At 37.0% G+C, this 20566-nt stretch overlaps 1 protein-coding gene across 1 annotated transcript in view; it reads left to right on the top strand.

The window, feature by feature from the left end:
- Positions 1-20566, top strand: part of KALRN (kalirin RhoGEF kinase) — a 537699-nt gene that overhangs the window by 472182 nt on the left and 44951 nt on the right. The window contains exons 35-42 of the mRNA XM_070949954.1: positions 6103-6386; positions 8067-8171; positions 12106-12201; positions 13546-13679; positions 14562-14628; positions 14987-15090; positions 18359-18428; positions 19375-19461. Of these exons, the coding sequence (XP_070806055.1) occupies positions 6103-6386; positions 8067-8171; positions 12106-12201; positions 13546-13679; positions 14562-14628; positions 14987-15090; positions 18359-18428; positions 19375-19461 (947 nt within the window). The remainder of the gene's footprint in view (positions 1-6102; positions 6387-8066; positions 8172-12105; positions 12202-13545; positions 13680-14561; positions 14629-14986; positions 15091-18358; positions 18429-19374; positions 19462-20566) is intronic.

The raw sequence follows: 20566 nt of genomic DNA, 5'->3' as shown, positions 1-20566 counted from the left end.
GATTTTGAAGCTAAAAGTAAAAATGCTTTTACATGAGAATTATGCATAAAGCAGAAACATTGAAAGCACATCCATGCTTTACTTCAGTATTAAAAGTGCCAGCTAACCCAATTTTCTTTCAGTGTAATGGCATTAAAGTTAAACTGTTGAAAGACTCATTTAAAAAAAAAAAAAGACATTATTGGAAGGAGCTTTTCTCTCACTCCTTTTCCTGGTTCCTGGGTTCAGGCTGTCTAATGAAACTGTTACCTTATTTATTTACATTTGTGTATCTGCCCATCTCACTTAGTGACTCTGGATGGGCATGATTTGTCAGTAGCTGAAACAGAAGTGAGCAGGTAAATTTCACAGGACTTTAGTCAATTCCTATTTTCTCTTCCTAGTGGGATAAATTGGTACGTGAAGTTATAAGGTTTTCTTTTATCTTGGTTTTTTCCCCCCTTCTTTGATATGGAATGGGGTGAAGATTTTTTTTTTTTTAATTTCTGAAACCCTGGGCAGTGATTTCTGCTTACTTTTGAATCAGCAATTAGAAGATTGTGGACTCCCTTCAAATTGTTTCAAAGGGTTTGGGGAGTGAAAAACGTAATAGTAGGTGGTGGGTTCTTTATATATCCTTGATTTTGCTTTAGTCAAATAATGTGCTGAGGCAAAAAATAGTTTGTTTCTCTATGCATTAGCATGATACCAGCCAATGTTTTATTCAACTATGGATAACTACGATGCCTGAAGCAGGTCTTAATTACACAATTCAGGCCAAGACAACTCAGAGTTGTTTACACCCCTTTCTGCTGCTGTACTGTACTTGTTTGCCTTTGGACCCTCCCCCCACATCTGTAATTTTGCTGCTGTTTATTGATGGCAGATGTGCCATCTGTGTCTTTCCTCCATGCTGTGTTGTTTCACAGCATTTTGGGCTTTTTCCATTCCTTTTCATATCTTTCCAGACCTCTGTTAGAGCTCTTTGTTAAGCCATGGAGCATAGCTACAGAGCAACCCCCCCCCCCCCCCCCCGCCAAGGCTGCTGGAATCTCCATTGGAGCATACAGTAACTAAGCCTTAGTAAATAAATTAGAGAATTAAGGACAGGAACTCTTTTTATTCCTATCAGATTTTTCTGTATTTGGGGAGGCATATACTGAATTGATGGGTTGCTTCAGCATGGGAGGGCTGGCTTTTATTTTTATGAGGGGCCCTTGGTGCTCTCTGAGCTTGCTTGTTTTCTTGAAGACATTTCATTACCCAAACTAGGTAACCTAATCAGTGCTGCTCGTGAATACCAAGGACCCTTCATGTCAACCCTGAGCTACAAATATTGTCCTTTATTAGCTTTTATTTTAAATTTTTGAATGCTGAGAATTCACTGGAACCTGTGTCTTGTACATTTAAAAGTTGCGATATAGTTTCCTGAGAGGGAAGTTTAGTGTATGTATGTATGTATGTATGTATGTATGTATGTATGTATATATATATATATATATATATATATATATATATATATGTATATGTATATGTATATGTATATGTATATGTATATGTATATGTATATGTATATGTATATGTATATGTATATGTATATATATAATGCTTTGAGTGGCAGAGCCTCTTTGAAGGTATTTAAGTCCCTTTGGAATCGGGAACCCTCTTGTTATGAGCATTTCAGCATTAAGGATCAGTCTAATTGACTTTTCAAAAAGTAATCTTAGGCTCTAGGTCAGGGGTGTCAAACTCAAGGCCCAGGGGCCGGATCCTGCCCATGGGGTGCTTAGATGTTGCCTGTGGGGCTGCCCTGGAAACAGCAAAGGACTGGCCCGTGGTGACTCTGCCAGCAAAAACGGAGCTCCTTTTTCACTGGCAGAGGGTTGCAGGAGCAACCAGCCGAAAACAGAGCTCCGGAGCCCATTTTCATTGGCAGAGTGCTCGGGCAACCACAGGCACCCCCGACACAAGTGATGTCGAGCTGGCCACGCCCATCCTGGCCCCCCGAAGTCAAACACAACTCTGATGAGGCCGTCAATGATCGAGTTTGACACCCCTGTTCTAGGCTAAAATTGTCAGTCACAGATATCTGGTCAAACTTTAATGGAACTTATACATTTATACTTATACTACCTGAAGTTTAAGTTTGGAATTGTTCTGCCTTTAAACTTTGAACTGCCATTAAGCATGTATAATTGTATGTTACATATTCAATAATATCCTCACAGATTTTGGAAGTTATGGATTTTATGATGTTGGCCTATTCTCATCTTAATGAGATCCAGGCTGCTCTGGGTCAGCATCTTTGACCTTAGTGTGTTCCTTCTTTCTACACAGCAAGAGAAGCCAGGAGTGGTACCTTGGGAAGAAAAAATGAGTGTCTTGCATTAAATTCACTAGAAATGAAATATTTTCTTATCCAGGATATGAAATCTCCATTGTTAATAGAAATAACCAGAGCTTTGCATGCACAGAAAATGCCTAACCTTACTTAATCTTGTCATTTTAGATGCTTCCTGGTATGAGTTTTCTGAAGTGTTCATAATGGACGTGCGCTTATTTCACATAAATTATTTCATCAAAGTTCTTAAATATTGTATAATGCAATCATTCCAAATCAAAGTGTCTTAACACATAGTTTATTAAGAAAAGCTTTAATAGTCTTCAACTATCTTTCAATAATGTCATTTGGGTACTTTTTAGTGCTTTGTGTGTATACCAGTGGTGGGTTGCCCCGGTTCTATAGAACCGGTAGTAAGACCGGCAGGAGGCTCCGCCCACTGACCCTGACATCATGAAAATGCTTCTGCGCATGCACAGAAGCTTCTGCGCTTGCTCAGAAGAGCGCGCACGAGTGAAGCGAGCGCGCATGCGCAGCCCCATTGCAAACCGGTAGTAAAGGTAAGTAGAACCCACCCCTGGTGTGTACTAAATGTGCTTGCCTTGGTTTTCAAGCAAACATTGCAACTATGATGTTTGGAACATCAGAATATCAGTAATAACCACCGATTATCAAAAAGTTCTTTACATTTTTAAATGTTGAAGAAATAGAAAAAGATTCTCAATGTTCATCTGAAATTTTCAGTAATATCTCATTTGGACTTTCTGTGGAATATGAACCATCACTGAAACTTTTCTTCATATTATAAACATCTCATAAAAGGCATTTTGACACTATTATATTTTTATGCACTAGCCATTCCACTACATACAGGTAGTCCTTAGCTTAAAACAGTTTATTTAGTGACCAAAGTTCAAACTGGAAAAAGTTGCTCATGACCATTTTTCACACTTATAACCATTGCATCATCCCCATGGTTACATGATTTACATTTGGATGCTTATCAGCTGATTCACATTTATGACAATTGCAGTGTCCTGGAGTTGTGTGAGCCCGTTTTGCGACCTTCTGACAAGCAAAGTCAATGGGGAAACCAGGTTTACTTAACAACTATGTTACTAATTTAAGAACAGCAGGGATTCAGAAAAGTCATAAAATGGGGTAAATTCACTTAACAAATTTTTCATTTAACAACATAAATTTTGGGCTCAATTGTTGTAAGTTGAGGAGTACCTGTATTTTTTCTGTTTATGGTTGTTCTTCCATCATATATATATGTATGTTGCTTACGTATTTTTGAAAAGTCATTATGTAGATTTAGTAGAACAAAGCAATAGGATTAACTAAATAAATATTCCTGTAATTAAGACAGATAGTTGAGAGGTGGCTGTTTCCAAGATAGTTATATTTTCTTAAAACTTACTAACTTTCTCAGTTGCAAAAATTCATCATCTTGGTCTTAGTGTGGTGTGCATAAACCAAAAAATATTAATATTTAGCCTCCACATTGGAACTCTCTATATAGGTAGTCCTTGACCGATGACCACAATTGGGACCAGAATTGTTAATTGAATTGTACCCAATTGTACAACTTTTTTTGTCATGGTTGTTAAGTGATTACTGCGGTTGTTAAATGAATCACTCAGTTATTAAATGAAACTGGCTTCTCTCATTGACTTTGTTAGTTGGCTGGTAAGGTTACAAATGGTGATGACATGACCCTCCATGCAGCAACTGTCATAAATACATACCAATTGCTAAGTGCCAGAATTTTGATCAAATGACTGCGGAAATATTTCAATAACAATAAGTGTGAGGATTGGTCATAAGACACTTTTTTCACTGCCATTGTATCTGAACAGTTGCTAAAAGAATGCTTGTAGGTCAGATACTATCTGCATCCTAATGTAGACTTTGGATTTCTTTATTTTGAAGACTGAATTTCCTAACATCACAAATATAGTTCTTTTTACTCTGAAATGTGCTTTTTATTTGCCTGTTTGAGAGGAAGTCTGCTCAAATGGAAATTTGATGCACTTAGAGCCCTGGGATATAATGCTGCTGCTATTTAAGTTCCTACCAGTATTTTTAAGGCATAGGAGTATCATTTAAATTCAAATTTATTTGTGGCTGCAAAAACAGAACCGGATTGAGTCTTTGGGCTTTTTAACATTTCTGAAAGTAGTTTCAGAATGACCTCCTCTTGTACCTTCATGTGAATGAAATGAAAACAGAATAAAACACAGTGCAAATCAGCTAATACTGTTCAACAAATATATTGTGTGTAGCTACTAAGTGAGGCAACTTCTTTGCTGCTACTTTACTCCCATTTTTCAGAACGTTGCATAGAATGTCATTGTTTAACTCAACCAGTTCCAAGGCTTTTATATATAATATCTGTAGAAACCATATAGATATAAAATTAATTGCCATCACTGAAATCACAAGCCTTCTCCACTTTTCCTCATATTTCTTTTTTGCTGTGTGGAAGCCTTTCCAAAGTATACCTCACATGTTTTATGTGCTAAAAGGAAATCGATAAGAGAAAATATCTGTAAATTAAACTTTAAAAAAGAATCCTTTTGTTCCTTAAAAACCTCATAAAGTAGAAATAAGGAGCTGTAAAGAACTTGCCTTTCAGTCACATTTTTGGAAGATCCATTTGATAGTTTGATAACTACATAGTCCAATAATATGTAGCTAAATGCATAGTTTGCTGTGGAACTGAAGTAGGCAATAGTTTTATTCAGGAGCATAAAATCATGAAATTATACTGATAGCATTTTAGCTGTTTCTCACTAGAACTGGAGATTGAGACAAATAAAAACTATTCTCCAAGTTGCAAGTCTAGCTTGATTTACAACAGGCCTGCTATCCTGATGAACAAAGTTCTATTGTACAGAGGTGCCAATTCAGCAGCTTGCCAGGCATTCAGATGCTGGCATTTATTTTGGTGTTTAATAGGCTAATTCAGTAACTGCTAGTTTTAACCAGCTGTTCGAAGTGGCATGGCAAAGGATACCGTAGTTGAAACTTTTCCAAAGTATAACACTTCTTTCAGGGAGGGATCCCGTGTAGAACATACAATGGATTAAAGGTCTTTCTGTAAAATTGGAGGAGAAAAAACAAATGAAGTAAATAAAATTATCTTCAGAATGAAAACTAAGCAATCTTAGATTTGTGGTCTGATAATAGTTTGGATTCTTCTGTTCCTACCCCTTCTAAGTCATGTGAATTTTGTAAGTGGAAAAAGTTTGAGGTTTATCAAACAGAAGATAACACAGTGGAACACTTTTCAGCAATTGCTTATCTTTTGCCAGTTTTAATGCTGATTTGTGTGCATAAACAGGATGAAAATAACAGTGGTAGGAAAATACAGTAGCTAGAATCAGTTACTCTTATAGATGTATCATCCCTAATTCTGATAGCAAAGTTACAACCAAACTAGCTTTTCTTTCTTTCGGCAGGAAATGTACTTACACTGTGAACTTAAGAAGTCTTCATAATTCTCCTGTTGAAAACTTCTTTTCTGAATGTATGAATGCCAAGTATATCAGACAATAAAAATTTAGTGTTTTTCAAGTAGAAAACAGAAAAGCATGAGAGGGAGGGGAGTCGTCTATAAAAACGGGAAATGAAGTGAGTACATTGAATTCAGATCTGCTGTAGCATGTACTCTTCTAATTTTAACCCTTGTCAACAATTTGCAGGCACTATTTTCAGAGCGATTATCAAGCCTAAAACACCTGTTGCTTAGCATCCTTATTTTCTTGTTCTGGCAGATGCCTATTCCACCTCCTCCAACGAAAATGGAGCAAAATCTGATTCTGTGGCTAATTTACAGCCCCACACGTCCCTTAATTCCATCCAGAGCTCCCCTGGTCCAAAGCGTTCAACCAACACCCTGAAAAAATGGCTGACGAGTCCTGTACGTCGACTGAACAGTGGGAAGGCTGACAGCAACATCAAAAAACAGAAGAAAGTACGTGAAGGAAGGAAGAGCTTTGACCTAGGATCCCCCAAACCTGGAGATGAAACCACACCTCAGGGAGACAGTGCCGATGAGGTACAAGTACACTTCGCCATTTTTTTATTTTTTTTTAAGAATACTAACTTGAGCCTGACATTTTCATTTCTGCTATTCTGCTTTTCAATAGCTGATTAATAGACATGATTGACAGTCTAATCTGGACTACATCCACACACCCTTTTTTGTCCCGGTGCCAAGTTTACCTACCAGGTATAGTCAAGAATTTGAAGCAAGTGGTCCAATAGGGGAGTGGTGTTTTCATTCGGAAAACAAAAGAAATGATTATGTGGACATTCTGGCTTGGGTAGAGGAGGTGTCTCAAGGACTTTAGTGACTGAAAATCTCCAGTTGGATTGCTGCATTGGGGTCTACAACTCCATTCCCACTTCTGCTTTACACTACTAGAAAGCATGGTACCTCCCCAGCAGCCAACATTCTATTTATTATTATTTATTATTATTATTATTATTTATTTGATTTATATGCCGCCCTTCTCCGGAGACTCAGGGCGGCTTACAGTGCGTTAAGCAATAGCCTTCATACTTTTGTATATTTATACAAAGTCAGCTTATTGCCCCCACAAACTGGGTCCTCATTTAACCTACCTTAGAAAGGATGGAAGGCTGAGTCAACCTTGAGCCTTGGAGAGATTCGAACCAGCAGTAAATTGCAGGCAGCTGTGTTAATAACAGGGTGCTTTAAACCACTGTAGTACCAAGGCTCTTTTCTTTTTCTCTTGTTAAGCTGAAGTAGGAATAGTCATTTTCTGGAAAATGTTTCACAAGGTTGCTTTTTCTACCAGTAACCTCTGCAGTGTTCTTTTTCTTCTCTCCAGGAGGTATGGAGCTTTGCTATAAAGGAGAAGCAGTAGCTTCCCTGCACCTATTCTTCTGGCCCCACCACCTTCAAAGCAGTCTTGAACAGCCACAGTCCCACCCTCATGTGAGGTTGGCCCTGTTTTACAAGTGTGGCAGAACACTGCGTGGGTAGTGATTTTCAAAGTGGTGTGTTTTCTTCCTGTCTTAAGCATATCACTGGGCATGTGGGGAAAACCAGTTCAATGCTGAGATTGGAAACTGATGGCAGGAACTCGGTGAATCGCCCTTTTGTTGCCGTGAATACTACCTGAGTGAAGCAATGAGTAGCCCTTATACAATGGAAGTAAACGTGTGAACATTCATTTTCACATACACTATTTCCTTATTATAATACATTTTGGCTCCATATTATGGGGTGACTCAAGACTTACTCTTTTGCAAATAGAAGATTCTTATAGAACAGGGGTATTAAATTCACGTCGTCACAGTAGCGTCACGTGACATATCACGACTTTTTCCCCTTCGCTAAAACGGGTGTGGGCATGGCCAGGGCATGACGCATCTGGCCCGCGGGCTGTGAGTTTGACAGCCCTGTTATAGAAGGAAGGTGGCAGAACAGTGTGGGGTTGTTTTTTTTCCTGTTATCTCTAATGTTTCCATCACTATGTCCCACGGTATTCTCCCAATCTCAAGAAGGCTGTAGAGGGAGTTGTCTTAGTCAGGGAAAAGCAAGAATTTATTCATTTATTTTATTTTAGTATACTGAATTCAAATTGATTTTGAGATAATGAAACATAAAACTGATTTCATTTTCTGGGGGGGGGGTTCATCCTTGGACAGATATTTGGACAGATTTTTTCCTTTAGCATCTTTGTAAACACAATTCTCTTGCTTTCAGAAGAGCAAGAAAGGTTGGGGCGAAGATGAACCAGATGAAGAATCTCATACACCACTTCCTCCTCCAATGAAGATTTTTGATAATGATCCTACACAAGATGAGATGGTAAGGCTCTAACCTACATTTCTCCTTGGGATAACTTCATTAAAAAGAAAGGTGGAAAGAAACTCCATTAGGATCTAAAATATCAAGTTTACTGTATGTGGTTTTATTTTATTTGTTGATGTTTTCCTAGAAAAAAAAATGGAACCGAACCATCTACTTTCAGAATTTTAGTTATACAGTATATTTGTGTATTGATGTCCATTTCCTGCTTAAGTCTTTATAATTTAACCTGCCTACATTTGTAGCTTGAGAGGTTTTTTTTACATTCATACTTTTTATGGGTATTAAATGATGCTTTTTATTTATTTTGTTTGGACTTTTGGACTTCTTAGTAGTCAGAACTTTTTGTGGTTTATTAAAGTTAAAGACAAAGAAAATTTTAGATGCAGTAAACTCTTCTGAATTCCATTATAGGGAAAAGGTTGAATTCACTTTGGGCATTATTTTATTACCATCTTCTTCCATAAACAAGAGTAATTTTTTGCTACAACAGTAATAACAAAAAAACCAAGGAAAGGATTCCTTCAAGGAAGCGGGAATTCTTAAACTTTTGGTGAACTTCTTTGGATCCAAAGAAAAGTAGCTGATAGCCATTATTTTATAGCAATTGATCTTCAAGTGGCCTTGAACAACAGCTCTCATCATTTACAATTTGTTTGAAGAATTTGATTCCACCATTCTCCCTTTGTATATTACTCATATCTTCTAATCATTAATTTTCTTTTACTTCAGTTATGTAGAATTGATTGTCAACTGGTAGAAGTCTGTCTTATACTTCCCTTGAGCACCTTTTTTATTAATATGTCAAAATGGTCTATTTTTTATATAAAACATTTTTAGTTATTCTTTATCTAGTAATTCATGAGGCATCCTGCATTGTGAGAAGTAAGATAATAATTCCGCAGCAACTTTTCTAACAAATCCAAAAGTAGGTTATTCATTTGGAATTCACCATAGATTTTGTGAGAAACAGTGGAAGGACTATGCAATTTTTTCTCCTGAAGGCTGATTTCTTATCCTCTCTCCCCATAATCTGCTTCTTCTTGAGAGGAGGTAATAATTAATAACCATGCGATTATTTGGAGCAATAAACTGTTAGAGAAGGTCATTTTGATAGAATGTTCTACAGAGAATGATATAACTGCCCCTTGCTCTTGGGTACAACTTTCCAATATAGTTTTCAGCTTCCTACAGCTCTTTTGATTGCAAGCAAATAAAAATGCTTCTGTGGTACTGAACACCACAAAGGCTTTCATGTTTGAAATTTGTATTTTCATGGATTGCTAAAGATTGGAGTGCTTCATTTATAATCTAGACACATTGCATAACTTCGGAGGGGAAAGCCAATAGAACATTATTGACTGTCTTTCTGATCAGAAGACTAAAGAATAGTCAATTTTGTGGATTTTTCTTGACTTGCAAGGATTACATGTCTGAGTTCATCATGTAAAGTCATAATGTAATTGGTTGCGTTCACTCAGCCACTGCAGTTTGTATACATGGTTTATGGTAGGGATGAAATCCAAAATTTTTCCCTACCGGTTCTGTGGACGTGGCTTTGTGGGTGTGGCAGGGGAAGGATATTGCAAAATCTCCATTCCCACCCCACTCCACTCCAGGGGAAGGATACTGCAAAATCTCAATTCCTACCACACTCTGGGGCCAGCCAGAGGTGGTATTTGCCAGTTCTCCGAACTACTCAAAATTACCACTACCAGTTTTCCAGAACCTGTTAGAACCTGCTGGATTTCACCTCTGGTTTATAGCTTAGTGTAGCATTTGAATTCAGTCACAGTGCTTATTGAATGAACTGTAGTGAAAACAAACGGTGACTCTGCATGGCTGTCTGTATACAGCCAAAGAATTAAAATAAATTACAAATCCTTACTTTCCCAAGGGAAAAGAGATCTGCCAGCAACTCTACTTTCCTTAAATATATTTTAACCATTATGGTTGCACTCACTTTGAAAACTGTTTGGAGCAAGTATTTTAGAGCCTATGACTCTGGTTGACATACAAATCTGAAAAAATATGGGCTTCTCTAACGAGTAGCAATACTCTGCTTGCACATGATCTGAAATACTACAGTATTTCTGAATAACTTTTGACACTTAAACGGCTCTATTATTAGTAAGCGTTAATTCTTCTGCATTCCATGTAAAAATAATCTTTTTCATAACCTGGAATTGTTTTAGTGTGGCTTGTTGGTAGCCGTATAGAATCAATGAGAGAAGATAGACAAAATTCCTAGCACACAATATTCTTAGGGAATAAGCAACAAGAATGATACATCACTCAGCAACAGTTCTTAGCAAACCTTCACCTGGCACTGCTGCCTAATGCTTGTACAATAGTCCATTTTATTGAGAGAGTTATTTGCCTGTCATTAGTTAGGTCCAATTCAACCACACTTATTAATTTCACTACAGTTTTCTTGAACTTTGATTATTTTACTCCTCTTTCAGGGAAGTGTACACCTGTGGAGATCATTAAGTTATATGTAAATATTAGTTTATAAAGAGCCATCTACCCCCAAGAACATAGATGACCCACATCTAGGTGTCACACAATTGTCAGATTGATTATATGTTTTTCTGACTATGTTCAGTTTCTTTTTGCATAGTAGAATTGGAACATGGGGAAAAATATTTTTGAGAGCATGCAGTATTGCTTTTGGGTGTTTTAGGAGTCAGAATCACCCACTGCATGTGCCTCTTTCTTAGTAGTATCCTCAAAGCAGAAGGAGTAAGTCAGAAACTCATGTTGCCATATACAGTTCTTCACTGGAGATCTAAATTATGCTAAAGAATTTTCAAAGTAAATCTGATACCACATGTATATGTGAATGTGTGTGCAAGAAAGGAAGATGAATAGTTTGTATAAGGCCCCAGTTGTTCTTTTCAGGCACCATATTTCTTCTTGCTTCAGAAATATTCTCTATTTCTTTTTAAAATAGCCAAGTCCCAGGATCTAAACTTTAGAATCTATGTAGAGTTTACACATTCAGCAACCATATATTTTACTACTTGAAAACTAGTGGACAAGTAAATAGAATATATGAATTGGAGAGTAACTGCTTCAAATGTTACTTTCCCAAGGTAGAAAATGGGTGGGGAACAATTCGGGATATATTGTAAAAAAAATATCTAGCACTCTGAAGTGTTGCCCACAAAAATCGTAGCATGAACTGAAGCTATTTTGCTTTCTTTTGTAGATTCTTGTTTGATAGTTTTAATGGAATAAAGATGGTAGCAACTGACATTCTTATCACTCTTCCCCACTTATGTTTTCAAAGATGTCAGTGGAAAGAAGTAACAGTCTTAAGTCCTTTTTTTTTTTTTAATCTTAAATTATACTATATATTGAATACCTAGCAGCATTCAACAATCGTGCATAGTAGAGAAAGATTTTTGCAGATAGAATACCGGGCTAGAAATACAATTAGCTTGATTCAACTTGTTCCTTCTGCTATTAAGTATAAAAATTAACATAGTAAGAAGAGAAATACATGTACTATAGGCTGAGAAGAAGCAAAGCCTCCTTTTTCCCCCCATCCCCAAATACTTTACATATTTAGCATCTGCTGGTTCAGAAGAACACTGTTGACATCTTGAAATATGTAAGCAAGAAGAAACCTGTTCTCTATGGCATTTTTATGTTGCGTTTTGTAGAAAAAAAAAAACTTTGAACCATCATGGGCATAAATTCTAATTGCGGCTTCAGAACGGGGTTTTTTTTGGGGGGGGGGACTGCCAGTCTGTTGTTGAGTCCTGTGCCTTGTATATGTCATGGTCTTTCCCCTCCCCCACAAGCTCTTCATGCTCCCTCCATGTTTTCCCTGCTTTAAACCTAATGTACGACCTCAAACTGCTAACAGCTTTCCTCTTCTCATTCCTGCTAACCTACTGTTCCTTTGCAAACTGGTGTCTTGCAGTCTTCCTCTTTGCTAGCTTCTCGACAGACCAGCTCCGATGTGCCAACGGCTGCGGATCTTGTCAGTGCAATAGAAAAATTGGTCAAAAGCAAGCTGGTAAGTGTAGACACTTGAGATTTACTGGAGAAAACTATAGCCTAGCTGCACGGAAAGTCAACTAGTCTCTATGCCATCCCTCTGACCCTGCTTTTCTCGTCTTCGTTGTTCTGCACATGTGAATATCTAACCGGACGTGTGTTCTGTAGTCCTTTTAGTTATTAACTGAGATAACATCTTTGTAAAATTGATCAATGCTGACTCGCACATTGTATGCATTATTTGATAGGCCTCTAGGCATGTGATTGCAGCTTTCTTGTCACCACACCTTTTTTGAAGTGAACAAATGTCAATGCGACCTGATATAAAAAGGGTAGAAATGCTGTCATGAAAATGTTTTCAATGTTTGCTGTAAGTGATGCTTATTGTTTCATGTATGGTAGTCACATCTTTTTTGACTTTATAGAGGGTTAATTTTGGAAACTTTGGTTCAAAGATATTTGGCATTGTGAAGCCTTATGTTCATTTTTATGTTTCACCTTCCGTTAAAGAACTTCAGTTTACATATAAATTGGGCGGGTTTCAAAACCTGTCACTACCGGTTCGCTCATGGGCACGTGCGTACTCACAACTGCACATGCGCGCAACACTTCTGCACATGCGCAGAAGCGTCCAGGCAGGTGGGTGGAGCCTCCTGCCACCGCTGATACCGGTTCGACCGACCCAGGACGAACCAGTAGCAACCAACCACTGGTATAAATGAAGACTGTACAATGGAATGAGAAATGTTAACAAGAACAACAATCTTAGCTTAGAATGTTTAGTAACATGATTTCTTGAACAGAATAAAATAACTCCAAGGACTATGTTTAAAACTAAATAGTATTACATGACACTTTTTAATAATTAAACATTACAAATACTCAGCTAGCTGAAAGAAAAGTGACAGCAACTCAGTATTGAGGCTATAATATAACAATTTGTTTTAATTTAATTCCTTTCAAAATTAACCTTGTGCCTATGGTTTTATATCAGCCTTCTACTTTCTTCCTTTTTCGTGTATCTAGATTTCTGCTCAACGTTTCAACTTGTTCATCCAATTTTCTGTAATTTTTGTGAACTGGGAAACAGTAGTTTAATCTCTGCTTACAGATAGGCATCTGATCCTGGGAGAAAATATGTATTATCCATTTAGTTAGAAGAACTGCAATTCAGACAACACGCCTGTTATGCTGAAATCTGTTTTCCTATAGCATCAAACAAATACTGAAATATTTTATTCCTGATTAATTATTATAAATCTAGAATATCAGAAAAAAAAAATAAGGTAAATGTATTGCCTAGTTAGTGGTTATAATTTCTAGTTTAATCTTTTGTCCTTTTATCCCTCCTTTGTTTCTTAAGACATTGGAAGGAGGCTCCTACCGAGGAAGCTTAAAGGATAGTACTGGATGTTTGAATGAGATTGTGACACCTTCAACCCCTCCTTCAAGAAACCTCGAAGAGGAACAAAAGGCCAAAGCAATGAGGGGCAGGATGTAAGTTAGTTTGTTATTGATCTGTTTTGCAACTCTATATCTGATGCCATCTACCACTAGTAGTTTAGAAATTTCTGTGGGAAGAAACTCCCTCTCCAGCCACAACCGATATTAACGAGAGCGAATTTATTTATTCTTAGATTTTTATCCTGTCTTTGTTACTTTGTAAGTAACTTGAGGCAGCAAACATTCCTAAGACTTCTTCCCACAAAAGCAATCACCGTGCGAGGTAGGTTGGGCTGAGAGAGACTGACCAAAAGTCATCCAGCCAACTTTCATGACTAAGGTGGCACTAGAATTCATGCTCTCCTGGTTTCTAAGCCAGCACCTTAACCATTATACCAAACTGGCTCCCATCATAGATTTGATATATCCATATATGGAGAAGAAAGCAAATTTTATTCTGCTAGAAAAAACTATTTGTATAAAATTGAGTAAAGTCTAAAATGTATACATTTGTAAGAGTGATAATATCAGAATCAAGTACTGTAGGACAAGAAAAGTGTAGACATTAGCCAACATGTGCCTTCTACCCGTTGGCCTTGCCTTGCTTCAATTAAAAGCCTGCTGAAAATGTAAGACATTCAAAAGCAATCACTTCTGCTGAAGACAATGGGAACAATCTAAACCTAGTTCTTCCCTAAGTTTTCATTTTTACATAATAAGAAAGATAAGTCAGTACAAGAGGAGTATGCTTTCAGCCAGCTTCTATGACCCTGCCTTTTTTCTTCTCAGCTTCAAATTTGGCACTATTCAGAATTTCTTGCTTAATGGGAATTGCATTATTGACTAACTAGTCAACTAGTTAATTTAAAATTGGTTTTGGTCAGTGCTTGGAGTAGAGGCCTTGTGAAACCTATATACACCTCTTTTGAATTCTAGGTTTGTTCTAAATGAACTGATACAAACAGAAAAAGACTATGTCAAGGACTTAGGAACTGTGGTGGAGGTAAGTTAAAATAAATTAGTTTAGATATAAACTGTTTTTCAGTAAAGGGCTAATATTGGGAACTTTTAAATTACAATCTGGTTAATACTGACTTTTTGCAAGCCATTCTAACTATTCTTAAAAGCCTAACTGATTTAGACTCATCTAAACAAGTTGTCAGCAAGTCCTTAAGGCTCATCTAAACTTGACATATCTCTAAAATATTAATAAAGGAACGAACAGACCCTTGATGTCTTGCATATAAAGATCTGCTATTACAATGAGTAGTTGATTTTGTTTGCTTGAAAAATGAACATTATTACTGGTCATATTCTAGTCTCCCATTGCTCAATCATTCATATTTTTTTTCCTTATCAAGGGATTTATGAAAAGAATAGAAGAAAAAGGTGTTCCTGAAGATATGAAAGGAAAAGACAAGATTGTGTTTGGAAACATTCACCAGATCTACGATTGGCACAAAGAGTAAGTATATAAGTTGCTATAAACAACTAATGTTAAATTATACAATATTTATTTATATGTATATGCATTTAATTTGACCAGAGTCATTACTTTTCCCTTTCTTCTTTCATTTGCATACAACCCAAATATCTAGATATAGATCCACTCCTGGCACTATTAGCATAATGCTTTTTGCTGTTTTCTAAGTGCTTTCTGTAGACATTCTATATATGCACATTTTCTGTGCTTCCTGTTAGAAGTTGTACATATGTTTTGGCATGGGACATAAATGCCTCTCCCAGTGGTCATTCTGCTTTTATTTGGTTTGTTTCAACCTTTTCTCTCGAAAATTCACTCTTGACGTTACTAAATAATGGTTTGTGCTACATTCAGAACATCTTACTACCTTTGTATCCTTCATTCATTTTCACAGTTTTGTGGTAAACAGTTAAATCTGTCGTGCTTTTTGCTCCATTCCTTTTTCATCTGCACATATGTATAATTAGGCTTATGCTTCGAGCGTGTATTTGAAACACAGAGAGTGTTTTCTAAGCAGATGCTGATCAAAAAGTGATCATTGGCATTAATTCCTTGGTCTTATCTCATTCCCATCCATCTGTTCTGTCACCTTATAGCCTTGGGTCGCATTCATGTAGAATGTTGCACAGATTTCCTCCAAATTCACCCATAGGTCTTCCGGTATCTTCATCAAACAATAAAACACAATTATCACAAATCTATATACTCCTGCTTTCAGACGGATCCACAGCAACCTCAATGATACATGTTTTTTTATCATTTCATTCATAATTATCATAAGGAAGTATTCCACTTCCTTATATGTATTCTTCAACTCAATTTCTCAAGATCAGGCTACCTGACTTCATATCTGTTACGTTCCTCCCCTTGCTGTTAATTTCACAGACAAGTGAAATACATATTTTTCTTCCTTTCATTTGCTAATTTATGGTTTTTAGTGTGACATTACAGACAGACTAAAGTCATGGCAGTTTTCCATAGAACATTATTACTAATCATATTCCAACCTGCCATTGCATTGATCTTTATTCTCTCCATGTGGTTTGTAGATTTTAAATATTTAGTCTTTTTTTTAATGATTACTTTTATATATTTTTCTAAGATTTGTCTTTAAGTATTCGGTCAATGTAGTTTTACAGTACTGTAGAATTAGCTCGTCTGTCTGCGATTTTTATCTGGTTTACCGTAACTTACAGGGAAAACATTGTTCCAGAACTGCCCCGATTCTTCTTTAGCTGTTGGCATTAGCTGAAGAAGATTATTACTTACTTTTTTAAACAAGGGCTGCTATTGTATGGTATTTACTGTTCTTTTGTCGCTGGAATTATAATCCTGGCCCTTTCTGTTATTTAAAACTGTGTCATGTAAGGATCAATAGGATTTTGCATTTTTAAACAATATTTATTTTAAGACATTAAGGACTGCCAGTTGGAATTAATTGTTGGCATGACAACTGTCTGAAATGTGAGTAGAGTGATATTTGCAAGGAAATGCAACATTCAGATGAGGCTACAATTTATATGAGAATACTAACAGAAAAGACAGAATAAAATTGGATTTAAGGGAGAGGAGTTTGTAAACCACAGCCCCTCTTTCTGTTTGCTAGAATTATATGTGGTTATCATTGTCTTGAAAGGACACAGCTCTACTATTGTTATTTTACCATATTTTTAATAATTCAGTAAGTATAATATGTAATAAAAATCAAACAAAAATTAAAAAGGAATGAGCTGTGCATATTTGAAAGTGGATGCTCTAGGGATTTAAGGTACAAGTGGTCCTTGTGTCAGGACCAGGGGTGGGTTCTACTTACCTTTACTACCAGTTTGCAGGGGGGCCACCCACGTGTGCTTGCTTCGTTCGCGTGTGCGCTGTTCTGCGCAGAAGCGTTTTGATGACGTCAGGGTCGGTGGATGGAGCCTCCCGCCGGTTTTACTACCAGTTCTATAGAATCGGTGCGAACCGGGGGCAACTCACCATTGGTCAGGACCATAATTTCCATCATTAAGCAGTTTGATCGTAAAGCATGACATCAATTTGTTTTGTGACAGCAATTTTGGCAATCCCAGTTGCTATCATAACCTCAGATCTGAGCAGGTCATTAATAGGATTGATAGGATTCTCAGACAAGGAATGCAGGGGGTGGTCCGACGGGTTGTGGGTGCCATGGGCCATGCTAGAGTATGGGTGGGCAGGTGGGGGCTGTGTGTGGTCACCACAGAATGTGAGTTAGTCAGTGGGGGCTGTGGATTGCTCCCGGTTCGGTCCAGTTCTATAGAACCAGTAGTAAAACCGGCGTGAGGCTCCGCCCACCCGCCACGATGTCATCATGGGTGATCTGTGCATGTGCAGAAGCACACACGAGCACACTCCCACTGCGAACCGGTAGTAAAGGTAAGTGGAACCCACCCCTGGGCCACAGGAAGGCGTTGCAGAGTATAGTACATGTAATCTGAGGACTTCCTGTACTCAGTAAGAATATTATCCAAAGAAGAAACAATATCATGAAAAGTAAGAAGGAGAGAAATTCATTACTGAGATTGGTCTTTATTCCATAACCTAAAGTAGCTAGGGCTGATTTAGGCCTACTTGAGGTACAGGTATCTATATTTGAATTTTTCCTTGATGTATAGCATTATTAGGAATGCTGATTCAGTCCAAAAACATTGAGCTACAGAATAAAAACCAATTTTAACAACAACTAGATTTTTTATCTTAGTTAATAAATCAACAATTAATTAAATTATCAATTAATATATATATAATGACCTTATGCCAGTAATAAGAAATATTTTTCTCAAAACATTTTGCTACATTCCTTCTCTTACTTAACTGTTTTACTTTGTAAAGGAAATTGTCTTATAAATGCTTCTTCCACATAGGAACAATTAACATTCTACTTATTAATAGCAAGATCATAATGAAAGTCAAGTTATAATTTCTATATATTTATTTAGATTCCTCCATAGAATTAACTGCCCAAATTGAGTCGAATATAAACATAACAAGAATATTATTATTGGGAGGGAGATTTGGGGTGGATCCAGAAAGCCATTTATTGTACACACACATGCATGATATTAGAAAAATTATCTGAACATTAGCAAAATAACAGAGTAAGTTCTCAGAAATAACTAATGTAACATCAAATTTATTTTCTAATTATAGATTATACAATGTGTTAATGGGGCATAATGGAAAAGAGGGAAAAGAGAGGTTTTGAGTATAGTTTGTCTGTTTTATATTGCAGCTTTTTTCTTGCTGAACTGGAAAAGTGCCTTCAGGAACATGATCGTTTAGCACAGCTCTTCATCAAACATGTGAGTTACAAGTTAGACTTTTCTTTAAAAGAAATTAAATGCATTGCTCAGTTTATGGCATCATTTTAAAAATATATCAAATAAGAATTACCAGTACGTATCCTAGGTCATGGTATTCTGATTTTCCATAAGTTATAAAAATACACTATTTCATACATTTTTATTTTCTTAGATATAAGCATGTTTTAATTTCAGTCATAATACAAAAATGCTTTGTTTTGCTCAGCATTTTCTTACCGTTTAAACAAAATAGTAAAAAAGGAGTCTTTGCTGGACATTTAACTTACAACCCTCCTAAACTAAAATGATTATATATAATGTTTAGGTTTTTCTTCTTAGCTATAGCCTTGTCATTGTGTTCGGGATATAGGTCTTCAAGGAAAAAAATTGAATGTACAGTAGTATAGATGTATAAAAACAGAACACACCCCGTCAGCTTATACATTCCAGAATCTATCCTGCAAAAAGTTATCTGAATTGATAGCAATCAGAGTTCAAACCAAGAACTGCATGGTCACATTTAGAGATGATCTTTGGAGAAACAAAGACAGAGGGAATCCAGCTCTCTTGGTCCTTCTTAATCTCACAGTGATTTCAGTTCCATCAATCATGGTATTGTTCTGTTCTTCCCCCATGGGATTGGAGTGATGTATATCATTCTTCAGTGGTTTGATTTTTTCCCCCAACGTGTTTGTGTGTGTGTGGGGGGGGGGGGGGGAGGGAGAGAGAGAGAGAGAGAGAATAGATTCAGATTGAAACCCTTTAAAACAAGGCAGCTTTGGTTGGTGGCCCCATCTGAATGCTTTCCCATCATTTCTTGATTAGATTAGCAGTCAGAAAAAATGTGCAAGTGCATGATTGCATTCATTTTTCTGCTCTGCCTAATAGCTGTGAAAGTTGTAATATCAGCTTATTCTAAGAGAGCTGTGTATTTGATTTTTTACAGGAGAGGCGATTACACATGTACGTGGTGTACTGTCAAAACAAACCAAAATCAGAATATATAGTAGCTGAATGTGGTACATATTTTGAGGTAAGTTTGAATGCTGCAGTTCAGATATGATTTCCTGATTTCTTCTTGTATTTTCATGTACATACTTTCGTGTACATATTCATGGATCTGCATCAGCAAGTTTTTCCCTCCTTGGGCTATTGGCTTTGCTCTTGTGTTGTTTTGCTTTTTTCAATAAATACTTCCTCATATTTAGCAGTGGATAATTGTTCTCGGGTAATACTTGGCTTTTTAGCTGGAAAAAGGGGAGAATGAGTGAGTAAGGAATAGAAGAGAGTAGTTCCTGAGTACTAACTAATTTCTAACTTGTTAGGATTACTTTCGGGTTATATAATGCTCTGAATGACAAGTAGTGCTGATAATTTGGCTGATAATTTTAGTAAAAAAGCAAGGTTAAATTTCTTATAAATACATCAAATTAGCCATTCATTTTACATTATTACATTACAGTTTACATTATTTTGAAGCAGATTTATGACTGATTACATAAATGTATGTAGAAAAAGCATGTTATCAGGTATTTTCTGAATAATTGCACTCTACTTGTTATAGGACATGTAGTCCTTGATTTACGATCACAGTTGGGATGGAAGCTTAGTCATTGAGTGAAGTGGTCATTAAGTGAGATGTCATGTGACTGCTTTGCTCAACAACCACAATCCTGGCACTCCTGGTTGCAAATGTTGAGCAATCTCATGGATCTTCAAACAGTTGGAGCTCCAAGGGATGGCTTGGTGGAATGGGGGAGACCATGGCAAGGCTCTGCTGAGGAACTGAAAATCCACCCTGCCAAAATCTAAGTAGATTTTTCAGCTCTGAGTGAGGAGAGACACTTGCACGTAGTATGCATGAGACCTCCTAGGTTCTTCCTCAACTGCCTGAGGCACCTTTTACTGTGTTACCTCTCCATTCTCTACTTGGATTTCAGTTCCCTCTTGTCTCGGGGGGGCTGGCTGAAAAAGCTGCCTGCCAAAGCAGGCAACAGCAGCTGGCAGCCTTCCCTGCCAGCTTCTACATTGACTTTCTGGGGAAGTCTGCAGAGAAGATGGTAAATAGTTATCATCTGATCATAGGACACTGGCAACCAGTCATAAGTGCAAACAGGTTGCCCAACATCCAGACAGTG

This window comes from Pituophis catenifer, unplaced genomic scaffold (assembly GCF_029215685.1).
Source record: "Pituophis catenifer annectens isolate HBS135680 unplaced genomic scaffold, rPitCat1.0.hap2 SCAF_1, whole genome shotgun sequence".
Lineage (NCBI taxonomy): Eukaryota > Metazoa > Chordata > Lepidosauria > Squamata > Colubridae > Pituophis > Pituophis catenifer.
The sequence above is the reverse complement of the archived record's forward strand: the minus strand, read 5'-3'. Positions and strand labels throughout refer to the sequence as shown.